This window comes from Bubalus kerabau, chromosome 22, assembly GCF_029407905.1.
Source record: "Bubalus kerabau isolate K-KA32 ecotype Philippines breed swamp buffalo chromosome 22, PCC_UOA_SB_1v2, whole genome shotgun sequence".
NCBI lineage: Eukaryota > Metazoa > Chordata > Mammalia > Artiodactyla > Bovidae > Bubalus > Bubalus kerabau.
The window spans coordinates 32687702-32703014 of record NC_073645.1 but is presented as its reverse complement, the minus strand read 5'-3'; the positions used below and the strand labels follow the sequence as shown (position 1 = coordinate 32703014).

At 47.2% G+C, this 15313-nt stretch overlaps 1 protein-coding gene across 3 annotated transcripts in view; it reads left to right on the top strand.

Annotated features, from left to right (window-relative positions):
- XPNPEP1 (X-prolyl aminopeptidase 1) overlaps positions 1 to 15313 on the top strand; it is a 52335-nt gene that overhangs the window by 25239 nt on the left and 11783 nt on the right. For all 3 annotated transcript variants that reach the window (XM_055560238.1, XM_055560236.1, XM_055560237.1), the window contains 9 exons: positions 3322 to 3414; positions 3668 to 3811; positions 5508 to 5603; positions 7723 to 7804; positions 9260 to 9470; positions 11558 to 11647; positions 11930 to 11980; positions 13235 to 13293; positions 13433 to 13510. In XM_055560238.1, coding sequence (XP_055416213.1) covers positions 3322 to 3414; positions 3668 to 3811; positions 5508 to 5603; positions 7723 to 7804; positions 9260 to 9470; positions 11558 to 11647; positions 11930 to 11980; positions 13235 to 13293; positions 13433 to 13510 — 904 coding nt within the window. The remainder of the gene's footprint in view (positions 1 to 3321; positions 3415 to 3667; positions 3812 to 5507; positions 5604 to 7722; positions 7805 to 9259; positions 9471 to 11557; positions 11648 to 11929; positions 11981 to 13234; positions 13294 to 13432; positions 13511 to 15313) is intronic.

Here is a 15313-nt window from a genome sequence, read left to right as displayed (position 1 = left end):
CCGGCTAGGGAGGAGACCCTGGAGCTCCTCAGGGCTTCTGGATCTTAACCCTTTTATGGGGTCAGGGACCCCTTTTAGAATCCAAGGTGTCTTAGTAACAAACTACCATAGATGGGGTGGCTCAAACAACAGAAATTTAAGAGAAGGGATACGTGTATATGTATGGCTGAGTACCTTCGCTCTTCACCTGAAGCTACCAAAGCATTGTTAATCGGCTGTTGTTGTTCAGTTGCCCAGTTGTACCCAACTCTTTGTCACCCCATGGACTGCAGCTATACCCCAATACAAAATAAAAAGTCTAAAGTTTTGGGGGGAGAAATTTTCTTTCAACGGAAATTTATCTTTTCATGGCTGGTGGCTGGAAATCTAAAAGTCTGAAGTTTTGGGGGGAAACTTTTTTTTCAGCAGAAATTTATTTTTTCATGGCTGATGGCTGGAAATCTAAAAGTCTAAAGTTTTGGGAGGAAAATTTTTTTTTTCAACAGAAATTTAATTTTTCATGGCTAGTGGCTGGAAGTCTGAAATGAGGGTGCCAGTGTGGTCAGATTGGTGAGAGCTGTCTTCCTGGCGCGCAGACAGCCACCTTCTCACTTATCCTTACATGGTTCTCTCTCTCTTCCTCTTCTTAGAAGGCTACCAGTACTACTAGATTATAATTCTACCCTATGACTTCATTTAACCTTCAGTATCTCCTAAGCCCCTGTCTCCAAACATAGGTCATTGTGAGGTAGGGTTTCAGTGTATGAATTTTGAGGGGAAACAGTACAGTTCATGGTACAAGGAAGAATGAGAAAGTGACAGGCTTCTATATACAAACCATCATGCATTCAATTTTGGAAGGCCCTGGCTCAGAACCCTCGTTTCAGTGAGGAGTAGCTGAGGGCCAGAGAGGACCCTGTGCCTTTGACTCATGCCCTGGGGGCCTATCCCCTGCTCTCTGCTGCCTCATGATTTCAAATGAGGTGAAGGTAAGGGGCCCCTGGCAGCCGAGCTAGGAAGCTCTCCCTCTGAGGATCCTGGCAGCTTAGCCACAGGGCAAGAGCATGGGTCTGCAGCTTTCTTGGGCAAGTTACTTCATCTTCAGTTTCCTCATCTATAAAGTGGAATGATAATAGTACCATAAAATGGCGAGGATTAAAGAAATAATATATGGAAAGCATGGAGCTCAGTGTTTATTGGATAATGATAATGTGTGTGTGTGTGTACACGGGTTTTTCATTTAATTGCGTGCTGTATTTTTCCTTATCATCAGAGTAGTCTTTTGAAATATGGTTTCAGTGATTGTACAAAGGTGCAGCCTGCTGCATTTTGAACTTGGACAATAGAAGGAGGGGAAAGCAGCTGCCAGGGCCGAGTGAGGAAGAGGAGAAAAGGCCAAATCCCTGATGTTTCTTGTTTGTTGTTGGAGGTTATGAGGAAATCGGGTTGCTACCAGATTCACAGTTCAGGGAACAGAGGGCTGTTGATACTGAGTTGAACTGACCCCAGGATCTATTACTGAGGTTATGTGTGTGTGTGTGTGCGCACGCCTGCATGCTCCACACACTCTCCATATGCATGTATGAATGTTTGGCTTAGGGAGGAATTAAGAATGTTTTTATCCTGGCAATGGGTTTATTTTAAACTTGGGTTTCTCAAAATTCTTTTAAAATATAGAAACGTCAACACTGCAGCTTGGTGTTGTCCCAGTTGCGTTCTGTCTCACACACACGCACAGGCCTTCGGGATTGTGGGGCTGTTAGAAGTGAATAGGCCTCTAGGCCTTTGTACTTTTTGATTACATGCCTCTCTGTTTCTGTTTCATGCGCCCTTAGCATGTATGTATATTTGTTTATATGTTAGATGCATGTACTATGTCTATGTGTATTTCAGATTCAAGCAAAGTTTAATATCTTAATTTTTAAGAAGTACAAATGGAAGTTCTGATACTTTCTGCTTGCACCCCAGGGTCTCTTTTAGTGTGCTCCTGGGATGTGAGCATCTCTCTTTGGGGCCTAAACTTCAGCTGTTAGATATGTCAGTGCTTTGGGGGTCAGAGTGGCAGAGGAGCGACTACTATCTGCCTCTTCCCTAGACCAGCCCTGGGGGAGGAGTCCTTCTTCCCTCCAAGCCCTCTCTAGCCTCTGCCCGCAGCCCGCCTCCTCACTGGCTCTCCTGTGTAGGGAGGTTCTGGTGGGTGTGGCTGGGGAGTGGTTGATTCCTGGGGTTTTGCCCAGCATCTGTCTGCTAGGAGATGATATGACTTCACCCTGTGAAAATTACACTAGGGGCATTCAAGAAACTTGCTTAATAATTGGCTTGTTTAGCGGTTTGAGGAAAAAAATAGGAAAGAATCAGATAGGAAAATCACTCAGTGACAGTTTCTAGGCAGGCTTTTAGAACTGAGATGCGTGAGCTCATTTCTTTATAAACCTTTGAACGTCCGTTATGTGGTTATCAGTACTCAGGGAAGGTAGTAAAAGTCAGTACTGTTTTGGAATATATGAACTTGCACTCTTTGATATTTTCCCGAAATGTTTCTTAATTGTTTAGCAAAAATCTGATGAAAAAGTATACATCTGAAACGTACAAGATATACTAGGTTGGATTAAAAAAAACTGGGATATCAAAAATAATTGTAGTTCCTTTTGTGAAGCTTATTTGGTGTCCTGTGACTAGTCTCTTAGAAAAGGAAAGGGCTGTGTGCTCTTGGTAATTGGGAAGCCCAGGGAGCCAGTTAAAGACACGATTTTGGGTTCCTATGTGTTCCTCTTACAGTCTTTGGATAGGTTTCTGCTGCTGAGACTTGAGCTCAGTCCTCCAGTCAGGCTGATTGTCTGGCAGGGCCTTTCCTCTGCAGTGATGCCCTCCAGGTAAGGCGAGAGCCCTGTGCATGTGTTTGCCTTACCTGGGTGGGACGTAAGGGAGACTCTGAGCTTCTGCCTGCACAGTCTCACCACTCATGCTCTCATTACCATTAGTGGGGAAGTCACAGAAGGCCGATGAGATGATCTTCAGGATGACATCATGCACCTGTGTTGCAGTGATTCCCAGGATGCCTTTTACCAGGGGTCTAGGGAAAATCCTGCTTCTTCTTTCTTCTGTCTTACCCTCCCCTTATATACCATCTTACTTTATGCTTTCCTTTTTTAGCATCTAACACTTCTTCTAACCTTCCAGGATGAAGAGAAGTTCAGATTTTCCAAATGCTGTCAATCCTTTTTAAAGAAGGTGCTTGATAAAGACCCTGTTCTCATGCTATTGGTGAATTGCACCCTTCTGGGTAGGATATCGAGCTCAGGCTCCCTGGGAATTGTTTCTCATCAGTTCTTCCCTCTGTAGGTCTGAAGGACACACCAACTCAGGAAGACTGGCTGGTGAGTGTACTTCCTGAAGGATCCAGGGTTGGTGTAGACCCACTGATCATTCCTACAGGTGAGTAAGCCAAGGCCCTGCCAGCTTGGGTGAGGACTGGGGTTCTAGATGCCTCCTCAGCCTCCTCGTTTGCTTGTGGGTGGTGGAACCTTTGGGGGCTCAGCATGACATGAGGTCACAGCGGAGGTCAGGGTGAGGAGAAGAGTTAGCAGAGGGCCGCAGGATCGCCTGTCAGAAGGTGGCAGGCTCTCAGAGCTCTGCTGCCTGTAGAGGGTGTTCAGTTCACAGCTAGACCACCAGTGTTTCTCCTCAGATTACTGGAAGAAGATGGCCAAGGTTCTGAGAAGTGCTGGCCACCACCTCATTCCTGTCAAGGACAACCTTGTGGACAAGATCTGGACAGACCGCCCCGAGCGTCCCTGCAAACCGCTTATCACACTGGGCCTGGATTACACAGGTCAGAACCACGGCTGTGCCCCGCAGGCCCTGGCCATTGTCCCCTCCACCTGAATACAAGTCCTCTGGAGCCAGGTCATTGAGCCGATGGGAGAATTTGGCCCCGCTCTGGCATGTGGGGCATTGGGGCAGCAGGAGTTCAGTTTGTTTCCACTGTTGGCACTTGCTTGGGCATAGTTGACTCTCACAGAGCTCTTCTGGGCAGACCCATGGGTGCTGCTGAGATGGCTTTTTTTTTTTTTTTACCATTCAGTTGCTCACTGCCCCTCTCACACGTCTGATATTGGACACAGAGCCTAGAGGTTTCTAGATTCCATGTCCTTTTCTTCTGCCAGCACTTGTAGGTTTACCTTCCCAGGCCCCCTGCCCTTTATCTGTCCTCTGCCGTAGAGGCTTTGGGGAGTGGGTGGATTTCTTTGGCTTGCGTGATAGTGGTGAGTGAGGAGCAAGTTCTGTGAACAGTCTGTGGGAGATGAAAGTGTGGATTTATGGAAGAGTGAGGAGTGCAGAGGGAAAGGCCTGGAGGTGGGGCAGAGGGGAGTGAATCTTGCTGTAGAAACAGCAGAGGAGAGGTGGAGCGGGGATGTCTGGAATGCAGGCACATTGCCCAGAGGGGTCCTGGGAAGAAAGCATTACAACCCAGACTCTCAGCCAAGTTTTAAGCAGAATTCCCGAGCTGATCTTCACAGCAGTGTTTGGTTGTGGGGACGCCCCCAGCTTGCTTCCTTGTGACACTCTCACCAGAGGGTATTGCAGACTGGGGAGGGGGATGGGTCCAGTGAGGGGCCCTGGGTCAGCTAAGCATTGTCCATCAGCATGCTTTAGATTCTGTCGAACTGAAGGAGAGGCTCTGACCTGTTCTTTACAGAGCAGGGAGAGCAGGTTTGGCTGGTGAGACTTCAGGGCAGCAGACACGTGAGCGCCTGCCGTGTGCAGGGCACTGCCAGGGGCTGCGTGCATGAGACGGAGCCTGCCCTGTTCACAGGTGGCTGTACCATGAGGTCCAGGTGCTGCCTCATGTCCGGTGGTGGTGAGCTTCTCTGGGGCCCACAGGAGTAGCAGGGAGTCGCCGGCTGTGTCTGGCAGAGCATGTGTGGTTTGGAAGTGGTAGTCACGCTGAAACAGGCTGTGGAGAGTTCCTAGATCTTAGCACTGAAAGGCAGGTCTTGAGGCTCTAGAAATGTAAGGTAGAGGGTGATGTTTGCCTGACCTCTAAAGATTCGGTGAGTTCTCTCTGCTGGTTAGTGTCTTCTCAAAGCTCCCTGTGCTTCCTCTATGGCAGCAGTCTTTGTACAGGAGTGTAACTAATTGCTGGTTTAATTATCTGTCTTCCCTTCCAGATTGTAAGCCCCATGAGGGCAGGGACTGTGTGTAGCTCAGAGCTGTAACTGCAGTGACAAGCAAGGCATCTGCAGATATTGATGCCTGGGCAGGAGAGATGGTTCATAGACATTTGTTGGATGAACAAATGGATTAATTTTGTTGTGAGGCAGTCCGGGCTTTGGATAGTCAACTAGCTTAGACGGAGTTACTTCTCTTGTATGGGATTGGTATCCAGGCATTCTGTCCACTCAGATAACATGCTCCCTGGATATGGTGCTGGTTAAGAATGTTTGGAATGGGTTCTTTCACTTGGCTCTCAACAGTCCCCGGGACCAGACCAGGGCTGGAGTGGCAAGTGTGTTTGTTTCTTGCAGGCATCTCCTGGAAGGACAAGGTTGCAGACCTTCGGTTGAAAATGGCTGAGAGGAACGTCGTGTGGTTTGTGGTCACTGCCCTGGATGAGATTGCGTGTGAGTGCTCTGGTTTCACTGTTGGGGCGTGTTACCCAGTCTCTCAGTTGGTTCTCTGGGAATCTGTGTGCTCACAGAATTCAGTTTTCTGCATGGTCAGTAAGCAAAAGACCATCACCAGTGGGTATATGGCATGCCAGGTGGGATGGAGAAGGGATTATTTTGGATGGAGAATTACAGGGTGTTGGGGAGGAGATTGTGGTTGGTCTGGAGCAGTGTTACAGCCAGGCGCTGATGCCAGATCTGTGGTGGTGTCCCTCTCTGGCCAGTCTACTCCGTACTGTGACACCTCCGAGCAGGGGCGCTTTCGCCAAACTTGTTGTTTCTGTTAACATTCGTTTGTCTCTAAAGGTATGGAAGTGAGCTCATAGGAGATATTTTTTTCTTTATACTTCTGTATTTCCCAGATTCTTCACAATGAGGATGTTCTAGAAATACTTCTACTTCAGAAAACTCAGGAGCTGAAAGTTCACCAAACCTTTTGGCACAATAGCAGTTTTTTAATCTTTAGATCTTAGACTATCCTCATGGAATTGTTCAATGCCTTCTAGAACCTGAATGAATAAGGTTGAACCTTCTTTTTCTATTTTCTGACTGGATTTGACCCAAGGTACCTGAGAAGAGGCACTGCTTTATCTTTTTATTTTCTCACTAGAGAAAGATGGCTTACTGCACAATCTCTAATGCCTAGCCCCCAAACTTTGTCATGTGTATCAGTGATTTATATCCCTAATTAACTTAATAACATCAACATCAGAGAAAATAACATATGAAGCTAATTTCTCCCCTTGATTATTTAAATATCCTCTGTTTTCATTGTGGAAAATCTGGGAAGTACAGAGCAAGTAGAAATAAAAAAAAAGTCACCTATAATCTTCTTGTACAGAATCAGTTAACATTTCTGTGCATATATAATTTTGTAACTTGATTTTTTCCACTCTATTTACTCTAAGCAAATATAAACATAATTTTAAGTGAATATTAAATATCCCATCATGTGGTTATAGTGGAATTTACTTAACCATTCCTCTCAGGATGACCTTTGAGTTATTTCCACATTTTCTCATGATTGTATTACAGGACTACCATCAAAGTCTTGGTGCATCGCAATCTGTGTCTTAGTTTCTGATAATTTTCTTTCAGCTTTTGGTTGACTTTGGAGGTGGTGGTATGGGCTGGAGGGTGTGTGCATGGTAGGGCCTTTGACCTTATTACCATGTACCTGCCGGAGAGGTTGCACAGCATGTATGAATACACCCCTCTTGCCACACTCGCACCGACCCCAGGTACTATCATTTAAAAAGAATGCTAGTTGGGTTTGATGGGTAAAACATGTTGCCTCCATGCTGTACTTGAAGAAGCCATGGTTTTAAAATAGAGGCAGTGCGTTTGATACCAGGGTCTTTTTTGCACTCTGATTGTCAGGAGAGCAAGTGTTAGGCTGCGGGAGGCCCTGGGATGAGAGCTGTGCTCAGCACCGGTCCCTCTAGTTTCTCCAGCACGCAGTGACCTCACCAGGGCCCTGACACTGGCCATGCAGGTCCTCCACCCAGCCGTGGTTCCGGGTGGGCCGCCGGCTCGGGTTTCATTCATGGGCCCAGAGCCCCACTGACTCACTGCTTTTGTTCCTCTGCTGGGAAGCTCCGCCTCCCCGGGGCTCCTGACCCTTACACAGAGGGCCTCATCTGGCCTCCCTGGTGGGTGGGTCTCCGTTTTTCTACCCTCAGTCTCTTGCCTCAGAAGGGAGCGAGTGCTTGGCTCCCGCCCTTGTACTTGGGAGTGCCAGAGGTTTTTCTGCGGCAAGGCCAGGCCTGGCGGGTCACCGCCGGGTGGACCATTTCAACTCTTTGTCTGGAGGGCAATTCTCGGGTGTTCTGACTAATAACTCTTTCCATTCCCTTCCGGGGATGGTGATGTGGCAGCGAAAGACACAGTTCTGGTGCCCTCATTTGGTGGATATGTGCAACTGCAGCTCAGAGGCGAGACAGGGAAGGGAGGCTCCCGGCCTCTCTGAGAGGCCTACCCTGCTCTTCCCGGCCAGTGGAAGCACTCCCTGCATCCTCCCAGCTGCCCCTTAACTCGCAGTCGGGCGGGTGACAGGAATTTTTTTTTTTTCCAGGGCTATTCAATCTCCGAGGATCAGACGTAGAGCACAATCCTGTATTTTTCTCCTATGCAATCTTAGGACTAGAGACGATCATGTGAGTGGTGGCCCCGCACCTGAAAGTCTTCCCCACAGCTCCTTGGAGCCCCAGTCCACCACCCTCGCCTGGGCCCACTGGTCTCGGCCTGATGTGCGCCAGAGTCCTGCTTTTCTCCTGCCCTTTCCTGCCCCCCTTTCCCTTCTGCCTTCCTTAACAATAGTTATTAATTTATATCCTGCCTCTCTTATAATCCTGAAAATTATTGGTAGTCCTAGAAGATAAAAAAAATAAATGTCGAGGACATTAGAACAAAACCGGAGAGAGTAAGCTTAGTTCACAGAATTCCTGCTGCAAAGACTTGTTCAGGCCGCACATTAGACTCCTTGCAGCCAAGGCAGAGAGGGATATGGGCTTTGTTATACACAGTCCTGGGTCCACAATGCAAATAGACCTCACCATTCAGAAAGTCAGAAGTGATGCAGGAAACTGAGTTGTGCCTTGTTGAATTATCTTTTAAACTGCTGCTTGCGGCCTTCCTGCCATTGCTCTTCTTGTTTGAGTGGCTTTCTGCATTCAGACATGTTTATTGAGTGCCTGTTACGTGCTAGAGTCTCCACTAGGTGTTGGGGTGAATGAGGCAGACAGGGTCCTGGGTTAGAGCTGGGGATTCCGATGCATAGTTGGCACTCACTTGTCAGTGGGGCACGTATGGATGTTATTGGAGGGGCCTGACCTGATCAGAGGAGACAGTAATATTGAGACAGAGATTCAGGGTACTTGGGAGTTAGCTCGGTGAGGAGGGAATGAGGAGGAAGAGAAACAGGTGATCTAAGCTGGGGAGCAGCATTCTCAGAGACTTTGGGAGAGAGTGCAGTGCAGGTGAGGGACCCAGAGTGGTCCAGTGTGGTTGAAGCCTGGAGTGGGAAACTGGCAGGTAGTCAGGGCCACATAAGCAAGGCCTTGTGAGTCAGGTTCAGGAGCTTGGGCCCTTGTCCTGAGAATGCTGTGAGTTTCCACAGGGAACCACATGGTCAGGCTTGTAAATCATAGAGAATTTACGATTGGAGTGAAATTATGGGGTGGATTATGATTATTGAAAAATGGGGTGGATAGGGAAGACTAGTGGCAGGGAGACCAGTTAGGAGGCCATGGGACTAATCCATGAAAGATGGTAGTGGTTAACCCTAACCCTAACCTGGGCAGCAAGTGGGCAAGGCTACAGTGAAAGCGGGAGAGGTTTGAGGGGTGCTTAGGACGTAAGTTCAAAGATCTCCATGAAGGAGGGAAAGAGGGGCATCAAGGAGGACAGTGCCCAGGTCCTGGCTTGGGGGACAGGGTGGAAGGTAGCATGCACAGGGCAGGGAGCACAGGTTTGGAAAGGGCGTGGAGGGAAGAGAAGCTGCTCATTTGGGATGCTGGAAGGTGGAGCCTGTCTCTTGAGTGTGGGTCTGTGTTCTTGTCCTCTGATTCCTGCGCCCATCTTTCCTCACCTCTCCTCTGGCCCCTCTTCAGGCTCTTCATTGATGGTGACCGCATAGATGCCCCCATTGTGAAGGAACACCTACTGCTTGACTTGGGCCTGGAAGCCGAGTACAGAATCCAGGTGCTTCCATACAAGTCCATCCTGAGCGAGCTCAAGATCCTGTGTGCCAGCCTTTCCCCAAGGGAGAAGGTGTGGGTCAGTGACAAGGCCAGCTATGCTGTGAGCGAGGCCATCCCCAAGGTTGGTAGCCCCAGAGCTGATCAAAACCTGCCACTCTGGCTACCAAGCCCTTCCCAGTCCTGGCATCAGGCGGCTTCTCTTTGAAGCAGAGAGAGGTTGGTTGTTCAGGCAGGTTCCCAGGACTGGGTGTCATATCAGAGGTGTCATCCCCGCAATGAGCCCTTTGGGCTCTTAGAACCCAGTGAGTCCCGTGTTTTCCAAGATGTGGCATGAGAGATGATTTTAGGTGGTGCACATTCATACTTAGGTTTATTTAAATGTATCTATTTTTAAAGCATTTTAACAGATTTAAAGAATGAACCAGTGGTTACCAATGGGGAGAGGGAAAGGAGGTGGGGCAAGATTGGGGTACCAGATTCAGAGGTACAGACTGCTATGTATAAAAAAAGAAGCTACAAGGATATATTATATAGCACAGGGAATTTAACCAATATTTATAATAACTTTAAATGGAGTTTAACCTTTAAAAATTGTGAGTCACTCTATTATACATCTAAGACATATAATATATTGTATAGGAGAAGGCAATGGCACCCCACTCCAGTACTCTTGCCTGGAAAATCCCATGGATGGAGGAGCCTGGTAGGCTGCAGTCCATGGGGTCGCTAAGAGTCGGGCACGACTGAGCGACTTCACTTTCACTTTTCACTTTCATGCATTTGAGAAGGAAATGGAAACCCACTCCAGTGTTCTTGCCTGGAGAATCCCAGGGACGGGGGAGCCTGGTGGCTGCCGTCTATGGGGTCGCACAGAGTCGGACATGACTGAAGCGACTTAGCAGCAGCAGCAGCAGCATGCGTCAATTAAAAAAAGAGTTTTAGTGTGTAGTTGAAAAAATATAATTAGCATATGCGACCAGGTATTATAAAAATTATTTCTTAAGAGAGAGTTGATTTCAATAGACTGTTGATTCAAAGATCATCTAAAGAAGTCTTAAGTAAATAAGGGTCCAGCGAGTAGGCAACCCGGGTAAGCCCTGTGCAGATGGTGTGAGAGTGTCTGAAGTTTGGGAAACACTACTCTACATCCGCCTCCCCCACCATATTTTATAGTTAAGGAGACCTGAGGCCCAGGGAGAGTTAGAGAGTTGGGCATTTATCAAAGGTCAAGTGATAGTGATAGTGATGCCCTTGACCGAACCCCTGCTGGGTGGTGCTAAGCAGCTGACATGTACCCCCCATGTTCACTGAGGCCTGGGGCAGGAGTCCATGCCGCCTTAGTTGAGACTTTTTGATTGTCCTACTCTGGGCCTCTGGCTGCCGAGTGGCCTTTGGCAAAGCCAGCAGTATTCTGTCTCCTCCACTAAGCAGGGGCCATGCTGGGAGGAGTCCGGGCCTGGCCTTCTAGCCCGGTTTTCCCATTGCACCCCTGTCACTCTCACACTGTGTGATGGAGTTACTCAGAGCTTTGCTTCCGTTGGGGTCATGCCTGCCTTTGTTTCATGAGGGGCAGGTATGCAAGAGAGAGAGAACAAGCAGTGTGGAGAGAGGGAGAGCCCTTTGAGAAGCTCCATGCAGGCGCAAGGTGATACAAAATTACTCCCTGCTCCCTGTAACACAGGGCTGGATTCTGACTTGTTCTCAGTTGGGAAGGCTCTTCCCCAGCCCCTTAAGACCTGACTGTTAATGGTAGGTGATCCCTGAGCATGAGGTGGGAAGGAACAGGAGCTCCCTCCCCCCTCATTGGTCACATACATCCCCAGAAAGTGGGAAAAGGCCTCCTTTGTGCAGCCAGGAAGGGGTTACTTCGGTCAAGCTTTGATCCATTAGTGAACCCTGACCATGACCATGGAGGTTTGAAAAGTAGCATCTTGCTGCTGGCTGGCAGCCAGCTGTCTCAGAGAGCTAAGGGGGTGGGGGAGAGACGAGAAATAGCTTATTTGATGTACTTTATCTTTTTGGATGAGCTCAAGCCCCTTTTCTCCAGCTCAGAGTCACCACCCAAAAAGGGCAGGTCTTTGGGCCTCAGGGGAGCAGGGAGGGTCTGAGTGGGAGCTCTCTGCGATTTGTCCAAAGTGAGGAGTCCTGGCTGGAGGGGTGATCTTGGTCTGGGGTGAGTGAGTCCCACACTACTGCCTCCTGCCCCAGGATCATCGCTGCTGTATGCCTTACACCCCCATCTGCATTGCCAAAGCTGTGAAGAATTCTGCTGAATCAGAAGGCATGAGGCGAGCTCACGTGAGTAAAGCAGCCTGTGCAGAAGAGGGGGTGTGTGGTGGTCAGAAGGCCCAACTCCCTTACCTGCTGTGTGGCTTTGACCCTGGTGCGGGTGGGACCGTCTCCGAGCCTTCCAGAGTTAATGAGAGAATGAAATAAAATCCTGGACGGCTCATGGGAATCGCCTGCATGGAAAGTCCTGACTGCTGGTGGTGTGTGGTCCTCTACGTTAGGGCTGGGCCTTGAATCTGCCCATCTGATTTTCAGTCACAACTTAAAAAAATGTCTCTATTATTTGCACAGATTAAAGATGCCGTTGCCTTATGTGAACTCTTTAACTGGCTGGAAAAAGAGGTTGGTTCTTAGTCTTTGTTTAACACGTGGACATAGATCATTCAGAAATTATCTACATGGGATTCTAGCTGTGACTCTGGTTGACCATGAGGTCTAAGCTCTTGATCTAATTTTAGTACTCGCTTTTAAGAGTTCTTTGTGGAAATTTGTTGTGTGTGTTTTTAAAAACTGTAGAAAATAGTAACAAAGATGAAGAAAGAAATTCCTTAATAGAATGGATCCTTTCTGGGTTAAGGAATTGTCTTATAATGAAGTGGTCTTTCATTATAAGGAAAAATGACTACAGGCAAGCTGATTGTATCAAGAGAAAAAAGGTCTTTGTGTATGTTCTGAACTTTAAGCCATAAAGCTTTTTATATTAAATTGATTCTTGGTCATTAGTTTCTTGCCTTTTCACTCCTTGTAGCTGATAAGGAGGTGATTTCTTTGTGCTCTTATTAAACGGTGTCGTATTCCCTTTAAATATTTTATGAGCAACTCTTTGAAAGTAGCTTACATTGGGAGAAGAAAATACTTTGATTCCCACAAGTTTTTCCCGTCTGGCAGTTGTTCATCTGTGTATGTCATTTTTTGTTTTTTTCAGCGTAGGTCATTTTATGTGTCTCTCACTGTATCGCTATCACTCTGTATTCTGTTTTATTCACTTAGTATCATAGTGTGAGCATTTCCCATTTTCTTTGAGATTTTAAATAAATAATCCAAATGGAGACTGTGTTTAGTGGCTAGGCTGCTTTATTTACCCATTCCTCCTATTTTCAAATGTTGAGAGTGTTTTTTGAAAAAAAATTTTTTTTTTTTGCAATTACCAAGCACCTTGTAATAATATCTTTGCATTTATCTTTATTTAGGATCTTTTTCTTAGGATATTGTAGGTGTGAATGCTTTTGAGGTTTTAAATTTAGGTGTATCAAATTTGGGGAAGTTTTAGGATATAATACTGAGGGAAACAGTTGGGGAAAAATTCAATGGATAGAAGTCCTTTTACTTTTACATAGCTTTGGTTAAGAGCCTTTGGAATTCCCTCCTTGTTGAAGATGAGACATACGCTGTGTCCTGTAGGTTGGACAGTTGGAATGTGGAGACTGAGGAAAAAGTAAGCTTTTAATGTACTCCCTATAACAGAGGAGCCTAGCAGCCTACAGTCTGTGGGGTCGCAAAGAGTCAGACACGACTGAGCAACTAACACTTTTCATAGTATGTGGGAGACCCGTGAATTTATCATGCCCCAGTCATTTATAAGCAACTTTCTCGTAGGTGCCCAAAGGTGGTGTGACAGAGATCTCAGCTGCCAACAAAGCTGAGGAATTCCGCAGGTAAGGATCACTGTGGGGGGACCCTGTGAGTCTTGTGCTCCTGTCCTTGGCACATTCAGGGAAGCTGGGCGGGGCCCTGATTCCTGGCACAGTAAGAACCTTTAGGCCACTCTGCTCTGTGTGTGTCTTTCTGTTCCAGGCAGCAGGCCGACTTTGTGGACCTGAGCTTCCCAACCATTTCCAGTACGGGACCCAATGGCGCCATCATTCACTACGCGTAAGGCATGCGGAGGAGCACGCTGCCTGGCTTTGCTGCTGCTTCTGCACAGGAGCCTGAGCAGGGGAGAGACATTGTTTTATCAAAGGCCCCTGCGCCCACCTCCATGTGTCTGTTGAGATTGTTCTTATGTATGAAATAAGATCTTTGAGGTCTTCTTGTCTCTCAGTCCGAAGCCTCTGCCTTTTGGGAGTGACTCTTTGGCACCGATGTTGCCCATCGACATTGTCCATATGTAGTCAAATGGGTCATCCCTCTTTCCTTCTGAGACTGCAGTATCTGTTGTCATAATCCCCGAATCTTAACAGTTAGAAGTTTTAGTGTTTTTCTTTTCTGACAGTGGCAGCCTTCTTGACACACTAGTCCAAACATCTTGTGAGCTCCATGACCTCCATACCAAACAAACTTACCACTAGGTTGTGGAGCACCCTGTTATGTTTAAGGAGATAATCTGTACCATCTCTTTCCTCCCCAGCCTATGGGGATTTATTTGTACCACATGAGCCCGTGGACCCACAGAGCCAAGCTTCCTTCCACTGTGAGACCAGGAGGGCAATGATGAATTTGGGAGAGCTAGACCCACCTGTGGAGGTGGTGGGAAATGGATCTAGGCTTCTTGCATGGGCTCCAGCTTCAGCTTTGCCTGGCTCACATGGTTTTGCCTCATGTGGGGTATCTTGAGTTCTTTGCTTCCCATCTGTGATGTGCATCGTGATGGAGCACTCTGGCTGTCTCACTATGCTGTACTTGGGCACAAGTCCCCCGTCCACCCTTTTTACTAATCGCTTTTAGAGTTTTTAGTCTTGGGACAAATTTTGAAGCTGCTGTGTGGGAGTTAGTCACGGGTGTGGCTGTATGATTCTCTCATATTAATGCTTCTGTTCCAACATTAAACTATCAAAAGTACTTGAGTTCTTGTCTTATATTTAGCACAGGTGATGAATTTCCTGGCTGGATATGACCCTAGAACTTAAAAAAAAAATTTCAGTCCAAGAGGGGAGGATCTCACTTTCCCTTTGTGTTTTTTCATTGTGGCTGTTGGAAGCCTGTTGAGAAGCAGGGTGCTGGGCCCATATCTGGTGGCCTTTTCTAGTCATTGGGCTCGAGTGCCTACTGGCCCCCTTACTGCCTGCAAATGAAGGAGAACCTCTGTGAGACCCTCTCTGCACTGCAGGGCAGAGACTTGGAATGCTCATGTCCCGTCTAGCTTTTCTCAGTGCAGTGTATTGTCTGGAAGGAGATATGGAGGAATCAAACTACTTTAAAAAATACCTCACATTCATTTGAAAATAGTGCTCTAGTATAACAGCATCATGATCTACTCCTTCCCCCAGCAAAAGTCCCTTTAGTTTTTCTTCCAAAGTGAGACACTCACCTTCTGCCCCTCTGGTGGTCTAGGAAGCAAGTGGGGAGGCTCCCGGTGGGGTTAGGAGTGAGGGAGAGAAGTGGAGGCTTGAGGCAGGGGACTGAACCATCCTCCCCCGCCCCCACCTTGCCTAATAAAGACAAATGACTCCAGACTGCTCTCTTCTCATTTTCCAGCTTGGTCCTCTTGCTTCTGTTGATGATTATTTTTGTAGTTTTTACAGTTATCTCATGAACACTTATTTTGTTCTAGTCTCAAATGGAGGTAGATATAAAGAAATATGTTATTCCTCCTTCTCTTGAGCTTCTTATCTAGTTGGGGAGATAGGTTGACTAGTCTTGAGTAGAAGGTTAATATTACTTGCAATAATTAACCTATTGGGTAACTTGGGTTTGATACCATTTCAGGCTTACATAAGTTGTTAGACTAGTACAAAG